The sequence below is a fragment of the Natrix helvetica genome (genome assembly GCF_964273705.1).
Source record: "Natrix helvetica genome assembly, chromosome: 2".
Lineage (NCBI taxonomy): Eukaryota > Metazoa > Chordata > Lepidosauria > Squamata > Natricidae > Natrix > Natrix helvetica.
Genome location: NC_138552.1, coordinates 72644088 through 72655678, shown reverse-complemented (window position 1 = coordinate 72655678; position 11591 = coordinate 72644088). Strand labels below are relative to the sequence as shown.

Here is an 11591-nt window from a genome sequence, read left to right as displayed (position 1 = left end):
GCAATGCTACAGACAGGCTTTAAAGACAGGTGGGTAATACTATGAAGGTGTCATAAGTTACAAGTGTGGAAATGACTTCTCCAGTGTATAAAACCTGTAAACTCAAAGAAACCAGGTGGGAACTTTGTGAATTTCTCATATACGTGTGTTTTTCATAATGTGACCATCCGAACTAATAGACCCAAGGGTAGAAGAATTTGGTGACTTATTCTCCTGTTTCTTAATACTATTTTTTGGAAGGTAACAGCCCCATAGTTATAGTTTATGGGCAGAAGTTTCATTACCTTCCTGATGTTCTCTGATCACTATAAGAGATTTGATGGAGTGATTCAGTTGATTATCCGATGAGATCAGATAGGTACTTTTTTCCAAAGTTATTTCATCTGATGATTTAGGGTCCATCATTGTCTTACCATCCTTTCTATAGTAGAAAGAAAAACCTTTTTTTTTAGTATCTGCACTGGTAGACTTCTTAATGCTTTACTCTGATTACAAATTACAATAGAACCTTGTTATTCTCTGGCAAACTATTTGGGAGTTTCACCTTTCAATGGTGAAGAAAAGAGAAGGCGTAGAAGACAATAGGTTAAATAACAATACTGATAAATATGGTTACTATTTTTGTTATACTTTATTCTTTAAAAAGTCAATATTTATTGCTGCAAAAGTAGGATGTAAATATTATATCGCATGTTTTAACTTTTATTCCCCCTTCCCCAGGTGAATATGGTCATGTCACTTCTAGGAATGTTTTGTCCAACTTTATTTGATGTCATCAGCAGCCTTGAAAATTATCATCCCCGAATCGCTTTACGGTGGCAGCTGGGACGCATCTTCGCTCTTTTTCTGGGCAACTTGTACACCTTCATTATTGCTCTCATGGATGAAATCAATCTCAAGGCAAGTATTTTGCTTTTTATATTTTCAGCTTTCTAGAAAGAGGTTCCAGTCTAATGTTTTGAATTTCAGAAGTTAGAAAGATACATTTATTAATGTCACATCGAGACTAATGGAGTGTTAGTTAAGGCTTATTTGCTTTAATTGCAACTCATTCAGACTAAATTGAGGTGGAATAGAAATATTATAACTTAGATTTTGAGTAGCTAAAGAGGAAATAATTCTTATTGTCTGAGGGGCATATATTTGCTTTTGCATTCAAATATTTATAAAAGTAATTTAAACATACATTATATTTCTAGACAGCTGATCTTAATCATAGCAAAAATAGCAGTCTTCTGATGCCTTATCATGTGCTTTCTGGAACCGAACTCTGTTTGTGAAATATTATTCTCAGCTGCAGTGTAATGTATGTGTCATTTCCTGGATATAGGTGAAATGTAATTTTGCATTTCACTTCCCCAATATTTCACTGCTTATAGTTTCCATATTTCCACGAAACAATATATCTATACCTGGTTTAACTCAAAACAGTGGTCAGACACCAGACTTAGTTTTTTTTTGTCAGAGCAGGTACAATGTGATTCTTAACCATCACTCCAAATTGCCTCTCCTTTCTATGTTATAGTCAGTTTTTTCCCCCCACACTGCCTCTGAATTATAGTAATTAATAGAATTTGTGATCCAGGGGAAAAACGGGTCTTCTTTTTTTAGCTGGAAGAAGAGAAGATTGTAAAACAGAACATGACAATCTGGCTAGCTAGTTTGTACAATGGAACCCTGCCAGAAAACATCACAACTCCCCCTGTTCAGGTCAACCCTGCAGATGTTCCCAGAGGTCCTTGTTGGGAAACCATGGTTGGTCAGGTAAAGCAGGTCTCATATTGAAATCATGTTTGTTTGCTTATCATTAGTTGCTTCTGCTGTTGCAAGTTCCTATCGCAACTCTTTCATAATGTCCCTGGTGGAATCACTTTAGGTGGTGCTGAACAGCAAGAGAAGGAAAATACAATTGGGGAGCACATCTTTTTTTTTTAGAAGTTTTTTTTATTAAACACATTAAAACATTGGACACAGTGTAACCGTCCTGGCAATGTCTTTGCCATACATACTAGAATATAAAGTTAAATATTATAACCACCATGCTTATTTACAATTGGTCTATGCAGTATTTACAAATATAAGGATATCATATTTCCATCCATGTTGCTTTGTTCTTGTCTTATACATTTTCACTGTTATGATTTCATACATAATTCTAATCACCATTCTATAAATCTTAGTCATTGCTTATTTTGGGTCTTTTTTGTTTTGTTCCAACCATCGATAAAATTTATCCCAGATCTTATAATATTCTGATTTGTTTTTGTTATTTAATTCCCACGTCAATTTATCCATTTCAGTACAAATCAGAATTTTCCTAATTACTTTCTCTTCTTGTGGAATTTCCCTGTTTTTCCAGTTTTGGGCAAAGACCATAATATGTATTATTAAGTAGATTATCCCCTTGTTATGTTTATTGCTTATGATTCCCAAAAGAAATCGTTCTGGTTTGAATTCTATTTCCTCTTCAGTTATCTCTATCAGCCACCTTTGAATTTTACAGTTGGGGAGCATATCAACGTATTAATGTATCTAGGAAGGTTAAACTACTGTAAATGAATCCATTTTTTGAGAGTATAGCGTCATAAGGAAACTGTATTCCTGAACTTTTCCGAATGAGTCTGCTTACTCCAGGCCATATAACAATTTTAGCATTGTTTATTTATTTAATTTATTTATGTATTTATTTAATTTATGTATTTATTTAATTTATTTATGTATTATTAATTCAATTTGATCTTGCAGTGCTACATGACTATATGTAAATTTTAGTAGAAACTCAGGAAATAAATAAGAAATAAATTGTAGCCACCAACAACCAAATCCATACGTGTAAGATTTAAGCGAATACTTAAATCAAGGATGTCCAATCTTGGCCACATGTTTGGCTGGTGAATTTTGGGAGTTGAAATCCACATCTTAAAGTTGCCAAAGTTGGATATCCCTGACTTAAATAGAAAATGGGGGGTGGAGACAGAAGCAAATCAGTCCAGCGAAAAAAAATAATGCTCACTTCTTTTCCTAAATAAAGACAGAAAACATTTTTTCCTTGCAGGAATTTGTGCGTTTAACAATCTCTGACACTGTGACAACCTACATCACAATTTTAATTGGGGATTTCCTAAAAGCCGTTTTTGTCAGGGTATTCAATCACTGCTGGTGTTGGGACTTGGAATATGGCTTTGTAAGTACTGGAACCTTGACTTTATTTTATTTATTTAATTTACATAGCCGTTCATCTTGCAAGCAAGTGACTGGGTGGCTGAAAACAAACTTTGCTGGGGCTGTGAAGGACAAATCCTTCTGAAAGAGTTATTATGAGAACATTAGGAAAAATGTTATTATACCTTACAGGCTGAGATAAGAGTTTTATATTGTACCATTGACTTAAAAGTGCCAGATTCATTCCTACGCTCAACAAATCCAACTTCCTTTGGTGGAAAGAATGTGAGAAAGCAAAACATTTGTATTAATGTCTCCCCCCACCCCAATCTTACATTTTTATTAGAAAAGGATTTAAGCTCAAATCGCATACGGAGATATAAATCTCATCTCAATATTTTTATTTATTTCTTTATATCCCACCTTTATTATTTTACAAATAACTCAAGGTGGCGAACATATCAAACATACCTTCCTACTCCTATTTTCCCCACAACAACAACCCTGTGAGGTTGCATTACGCTGAGAGAGAGAGTGACTGGCCCAAGGTAACCCAATTGGCTTTCATGCCTAAGGAAGGACTAGAACTCACAGTCTCCTGGTTTCTAGCTTGGTGCCTTAACTGCTAGGCCAAACTGGCTTTGGATAGTATTACTGGAAAAAAATGGACTTCCATATGAGCAAATAAGTAAATAAAGAGAAAGTAGATGATATAACTGTAGGAGTAGTTCCTTGACATTGAGCTTACCAACAGGATCTCTTTGGAAACTTTCAGAATGGCATAGTGCCATGATGGTGAATTTATGGCACGCATGCCACAGGTGGCACGCAGAGACCTCTCTGTGGATATGCGAGCCCCAGTTCAACTCCACCATGCATGCATGCGAGTCTCTCTCCAGCCAGTTGATTTTGGGGTCTCTGCCATGCATGCATGAGGAGTGGGGGGTCCCACATGCATGCATGGGGACGGGTGGGAGCATGCCCCCCCCCACAGCCATTTTTGGTCCCAGGAGGCTGCAGGGAAGCCTACTAGGCTCAAAACAGGGCATGGGGGGTTGTGCGCACAAGTGCAGGGGGAATATGGGGGGGGTTACACCCACATGCACAGGGGTGCAGGGGTTCAGGGGGGGTGTCGCACGAGCATTGCATTATGGGTGTGGGTTTCAGCACATGATGACTAAAAGTTAGCCATCACTGTCATAATGAGATAACTCTTCTGTTAATGTATTAATGTTCAAACACCCCAATGCAGAATGCTTTGTCCTGCAAGATAGTCAAAAGGTGAATAAAAGAAAGAGGAAGAAGAGAGGAGAAAATGGTTGTCCATCATGTGGTGGAATATATATTTAATCATAGGCTAACAAACTAATATGAGGGGAAAATACAGGGTTTTATCATAATTTTAGGTTCTGCCTAGGATTCTCCTAAGGCTGGGGTGTCAAACTGGCCACGCGCACCCCTGGTTTAGCAAAGAGGGAAAGAGTCCCAATAGTCACATGAGGACAACATGATGACGTGAGTTTGACACCTCTGTTCTAAGGGCTCCTAGATCATCAGGTTACTAGCAAACGGTAGGATTTTCCATTTCTGGAAATTAAAATTTGTATTTCAAATGTTAGGCACTATGTTCGTTTCACTCTTTGAAATACATATTGCATAAAACTATTGCCGCTTTTCCTTTTTAATGATGCCAAATGAATCAAGGATAATCAGCTTAATTCCTTACTTGAGATGTAACATTGGTACATTTTGCTCAGTTTTTGGCAGGGCATTTAAGGGATTAGCATGCGCTTTTCTGATCTACCAACAAAAAATATTTGAGTGTAGGCAAAGATTTTATGTTTAATATAGGCAGGTGTTTGTCCTGGGTAAGTTTGGATGTCAGTTCCCAAAATTCGCCAGTCAGAATGCAGAATTCTGGAAGTTAAAGTCCATACATTTTAAACTTGCCATAGTTGAGAAACAAAGATATATTTTTGTTTGGATTCTATGTTTTTAAAATCTGGGTGACAAGAAGATATAGCAGGTGGAAGGATTTTTATATCTTCAACACTTCAACTGTGGGCTGACAAAAAACTCAATTTGTGGATTTTTTTAAAAAAGATTTTTTTTTATCCTGCCTTTATTATTTTTATAAATAACTTGGGGTGGAAAACATGTTTAATATCCCTCCCTCCTCCTACTTTTCCCTCAACAACAAAGCTGTGAGGTGAGGTGAGGTAAGACAGGTGACTGTTACAAAGTTACCCAGCAACTTTCACGTCTAAGATAGGACTAGATGTCACCATTTCCTGGTTTCTAACATGGAGCTTTAGCCATTATTTCTTTCTATTTATTTTTTCTTCATCATGCATTTCTGAAAGATAAAGAAGCCTCTTCTAGAAAATTGTGATAACTAGTCAGGATTATTTACATGTTTTTCTTATGTGCCCAAACCCATTTTTAATAAAACCTGAAATGCTAAATGAGTTCTGGATTGATCCAGTTCATTTCTGGATTGAATATATGAAGGACTTATATATATATCCTTCTTATGGATTGATCTTAAGGGTAAATGTTCCCCTCGCACATATGTGCTAGTCGTTCCTGACTCCTGGGGGCGGTGCTCATCTCCGTTTCAAAGCTAAAGAGCCAGCGCTGTCCGAAGAAGTCCTCGTGGTCATGTGGCCGGCATCACTAAACTCCAAAGGCGTATGGAAATCTGTTACCTTCCCACCAGGTGTGAAATTCAGCAGGTTCTGACAGGTTCTGGAGAACTGGTAGTGGAAATTTTGAGTAATTCAGAGAACTGGCAAATATCACCTCTGGTTGGCCCTGGAGTGGGGAGGGAATGGGGATTTTGCAGTATCCTTCCCCTGCCATACCCACCAAGCCATGCTCACAGAACTGGTAGTAAAAATATTTGAATTTCACCATTGCTTCCCACCAAAGGTGGTTCCTATTTCTCTACTTGCATTTTTACATGCTTTTGAACTTCTAGGTTCGCAGAAGCTGGGACAAGTAACAGGAGTTCACTCCATTACATGGCGCTAGGGATTCGAACTGCTGAACTGCCAACCTTCTGATTGACACGCTCAGCGTCTTTGCCACTGAGCCACCGCGTCCCATGTGGATTGATCTTAAAGCGGGTTAAAAGGGAAGCCATGACTAGTTTTTAGTGAAATTTAGGAAACAACAATGCACTGAAAAGAGATGCATCGGCCTTCAATTTTGTACACTGTTGCATGGTAGATATGGGGGGGGAATGTCCCCACCTTCCTATCCACATCATTTAATAATAGAGGTGACCATAAAGTATCATAAAGATAAGGGCCACAACCACACTATTGAAATACTAACATGCCCACAAAGACAGCCTCCATTGTACTATTATGGTTGCCATTTGCCTCCACCCCCTGCTTCAAATCCTTCAAGCATTCCTGGTGAAGACTGTTTTGAAATTGTAATATTTGATTGACTTGTTTGACAGCCTCTCTATAAACTATGAATAATATATTTATAGTGTGTTTCTAGTTTTTTTAAAACTAGAACCTTAAAGAAGTCTGTGTACTTAAACAGTTCTATCAACACAATGCAAAATCCGACTTTAAAATGTCTACCTTCGGGGGACAAACTATTTTTCAACAATAATTGTTGGCACCAGGAAACCCTAATGTGAAACAACTGTGGTGGAATAATTTTGTTTTTCACACCATCCTAAATGGTGTTACTGTACAAATCTAAGAAAAATCTTCTGTTCTTTCTTCTTAGCCTTCGTATTCAGAATTTGACATTAGTGGAAATGTGCTTGGTCTGATCTTCAATCAAGGCATGATCTGGTCAGTGCAACTTGGGAAATGCAAAAGACCCCCCCCCAAAAAAGATTTTGTAAAGCAGGGGTCTCCAACCTTGGCAACTTTAAGACTTGTGGTTCCTGGCTGAGGAATTATGGGAGTTGAAGGGAGTTATGGGATCCACAAATCTTAAAGTTGCCAAGGTTGGAGACCCCTGTTGTAGAGGATACAACATGGGAACAGGATTGTAACACGAGAGTGAATTGTTTGTTCAGTCTCTAGATCTGGGCACGCAATCACAATTTTAATCTGGCTTTGGAGTCTCCATTTCATGGTGCCAATTTGACTTTTGTGGGATCTGAAATTCCCTGCTGGGTGTGATGAAATAACCTAGTATAAACTGGGCACAAGATCTGGTTCTGCCTCTGAAGTTAGAAAGATATTGGTTGGCATCTTTCAAACAAAAGCCATTCCCCCTTCCAAGTAATTTAATACCACTGTTTTCATTCATTAACCACTTGAAGTTAGAAAATGGAACATTAATTCTGTTCCAAAGAATTGACACAGAGGTCACAGCATTTCTCTAGAAATGGAGTTTCTTCCTTCTGTGATTTACTTTTCTGTGCTTCCATTGCCTTATGAATGTGACTGGCAATGTTCATGGCAATGATTAATAAATAGTTTATAATCAGTGCTGTTGCTGACATTTGCTCGGTCCTTGAGGGTAAAACCTTAGGAACTCAATAGATACAATGATGTGATATAATTGCATCATTTTTCAAGATGATTCCCAGACTTCAAAGTCCACCATAGCAACCACCATGAGAAGGAGCCCAATGACCAGAATTTTGAGGCCTGCTGAGTGACAAGAACTCTGAGGTTTCGCTAACACTTCCAGATTGTCAGGTTGTGGTTACTCTACCTATTCTTTGCTCTAGATCAGTGGTTCTTAACCTTTTTGAAAGAATCACCCCCTTGAGCCATTGAGGAAGTTATCATCGCCCCCCTCTCCCAACATAACCTCTCAATCACGACACAGGGAAATATTTCTTCAATTTATGCAAACACATTTTTTGTTTTCTTTAAAATTGTCATCAGGACATATTGATGCAAATAATTTATTTCAAGTCTTTTTCCCATATCTCAACTGCGTGAAAAATTCTGATGCCACCCATCACTTTACTCCCAAACTCCGTGATACATGTATTTCATTATTATCTTATTTATTCAGGACACTTAAATGCAATGACCACTGAAAATAATATTCAATTGCAAGAAAATGAAATGCCCAAAAAAAAACCCAGTAACATTTAATGATTTAATTACAAGTGAATTTTAAGACGCAAAAAGAAATATTAAAAGAGTATAAGAACAAACCGCAATGCAGGAACTAAGAATTTCAAGATGAAAACTCTGAAACTAAATTAAGATTCGAGGAAAATATATATTCATGCACACTGTAAAAAGGGTTAAAAAGACACAAAAATTTTACAGAAGGAAAGCAACAAAAATCAGAGTGACAAATTTAATGCCTTAAACTGAAGAAAATATATATACATACATACACACACACATACGTACATACATACATACATACATACATACATACATACATACACACACAAAAAAAAGTTTACAGAAAGAGCACAAGAAAAAAAATTGGAACCATAAAACCGAGAAAACATATCGAACTGGAATGCATGCTAAAAAAGTACAATACAAAGAGACACACAAAATGTTTTACAGAGCACAGCAAGAATTCGAAAACGAAGCTGAAAACTCAAACTGGAACGTGAAATCCAATGCAAGCAAATACAACAATATGAGCTGAGACAATTATTAACGAAGAAAATGTATGTACACAAAAAGCAAAAAAAGAACATCAATGGCTGCCTTGTACTTGGTGAGCTGATGCCAATTTCTTGATGTCTGGAACCATTTTTGTTAATCTCATTCTTAAATCGCCACCCTCAGTGATCTTCAACATGTTCCTTGACTTAGAAAGGATCTGTTGGACGGTGCTGAAGCCCCTCTCCACTAAGTAAGTGGAAGAAAAGGCTAAAAGAAGCAACTTAACTTCTTCCCACAATATTGGTAAGTGTTCCTAATTTTCACCCAAAAAGCTTCGCAGCCGTAACTCTGAAAATGTGATTGGGCTTCACAGTCGTATTTCAGATCTGTCAGTGGCTCTTGCAGTTTGGGATAAAGTTGTGCAAAGTCTTCTGTGAAAGGATTTAGCACCCAAGTGGGCACTTCCATATTTATTAGATCATAGAATCTGGTTTCCATATCTTCTTTTAGTTGCTTCAAGTGGCAGCAAAAAACGTCCAAATCTTCTGCCTGGAGTTGACATTCATACCAAGGCTTGGGAACTGATACAGCTCCTGGCAACTCATATTGCTTGCAAGGAGGTCCAATTTGGAAATAAATGACAGATTACTCCTTTGAGCTTAAGAAAATTGATTTCATCTCCTTGCAGCTTTACGTTCACTTCATTCAGCTTGTCAAAAACATCAGTGAGATAAGCTACATCCAGACGTCGAAGTTTAAGAGAACTGCTTAGACTTGGATCAATGGATTCAAGAAATTCGACAACTGTGTCAAAACGTTCGTGGAATCGCCGCAAACACTTTCCTTTTGAAAGCCACCTTACTTCGATGTGCAAAAGGAGACATTCAAACTCCTCGTCATTTTCTTCACAAAGCTTGTGAAAAAGTCGATTGTTCAAGGCATTCGACTTAATTTTATGCACACCGTTAATGACGTAACGTATAGACTCATGCAAATGGCCACTCAAATTTTTTGAGACAAGATGCTGTCTATGAACGACGCAATAGACAGTCATACCTCCAGGTACAACTGATTTTAGATGAGCTTGAAATCTGCGATATTGTCCAACCATGGGTGCAGTTCCGTTGGTTGCACATGCCACGAAGTTTGTCAAAGGAAAGTTTTTCTCATAAAAAAACTCTTCAACCTTTTTAAATATCGAAGAACCTTTTGTGTCGGTGGCTAAATTTCGAGCAAATAGCAGTTCTTCCCCGATCTCTTCATTTCCGTTGATGAAACGGACATAAGCCAATTAGAAGGCTTCATTTTTACGAAACGTTGACTCATCAATCTGCACCTCGAATTCTGTTCTGTACTTTTCAAGGTGTCATTAAGCCTTTCTTCCACTTCAGCAGCCATTTCAATTCTTTTTGATACGGTATCATTGCTCAAAGGAATCAATTGCGTGAAAGTGCTTGCGCTGGGCCCCAATATGGCGGCAACAATCTGTTTCACTGCTGGTAAGATCAGCGTTTCTCAGTGTGAGGTTTGCCACATTTTGCTATCAACAAAGATACTTCATAGGAACAAATGAGCCCCTTCTTGGTGTTGAGTGACGATTTTCCAAATAAGTTCTCAACGGTACTATGACCCTCAAACTTGGCCTTTAAGGATTGGAAAAACGATATCGGTTTGTTGGCTTTATCTGAATGAATTCTTACCAAATGGTCTTTCAGTTGGGAAGGCTTCATCGCTTCATTTGAAAATGTTTTCTCACAAAGAAGACAAAACGGAAGCTGTACATCGGAAGGAGATGGAATGAACCCCAATTTTAGGTATTCCGTTGAATATTGGCAACACTTCCTCTTCTCGGCCATGTTGAGAGGTCTTTGAAATGAAAGGCACTAATTGCAAATTAAATTTTCGACTGCACTGGAACACTATAAAACACATGTGGACATCGATAAACCTAGTTTCAACAGTTACGTTGACATTACAGCTGACATCACAGGGGACAGCCACTCAGCATGCAATGTTTCAAAAGAAGCGCTCACCCCTCCATCACTGCCCATTCTGGCCAATGGTACACCACTGTATGGGTAGAGTGATAGAGGCTGCTGCGCAACGTGCATGAAGATGAGCGATCTGTATTCACATATGTACGGCGTTCTGTACTGAAGCTAGCTGGAGGAACATTTTCAAACACAGTTCAATTCACTAATAGCGAGCGATCTGATGTTTTTGTATGACAGATATACAGCGGTTCACTGTACGAAAAAAGTCTCAAAAGTGTCCCCAAAGCTTCTTGCTCCATTTCCCCCATATCACCCCCCTTCTGTTCCTTCACCCCTACATCGCCTCTTTTTGTTCCATCCCCCTCCCTGAAAAAAAATTGCCCCCTGGGGGGACAATATTGCCCAAGTTAAGAACCACTGAACTAGATTTTACAGGGTCATTTCACCAACACGATTCTTTTCCTTTTGTTTCAGTTGAATGGAAATGGAAATGAGTAGAACAGCTACTCTGTTGTTTATCAAGAAGTATATATCAAGAATCTCCAGAACACTCCCCCCCTCTTACAGGGCAAGCCACTAGTACCATGATGGAGAACCCATGGCACGTGTGCCAGAGGTGGCACACAGAGCCCTCTCTGTGGGCACACATGCCATCACCAGCTGCTCTTCCGGGTTCTGTCATGCGCATGTGTGCCGGGCAGCTGGTCCTGTGCATATGCATATTGGCCAGCTGTTCTTTTCTGAGTTCCGGCGTGCGCATCTTCTAAGACCAGCTGTCTGGCACACATGCACATGTCAGAACCCAGAAGATAGCATGCATGCGTGCCGGACCAGTGGGCATGGAAACCCAGAAGAGCATCTGGCCGCCGCA

The 11591-nt window shown here is 38.7% G+C and overlaps 1 protein-coding gene across 1 annotated transcript in view; it reads left to right on the top strand.

Moving 5' to 3' along the window:
* TMC1 (transmembrane channel like 1) overlaps positions 1-11591 on the top strand; it is a gene marked incomplete at its 3' end in the record, with an annotated part of 59849 nt that overhangs the window by 38023 nt on the left and 10235 nt on the right. Inside the window, exons 12-15 of the mRNA XM_081943833.1 lie at positions 721-900; positions 1612-1764; positions 3056-3184; positions 6913-6980. Coding sequence (XP_081799959.1) covers positions 721-900; positions 1612-1764; positions 3056-3184; positions 6913-6980 — 530 coding nt within the window. The remainder of the gene's footprint in view (positions 1-720; positions 901-1611; positions 1765-3055; positions 3185-6912; positions 6981-11591) is intronic.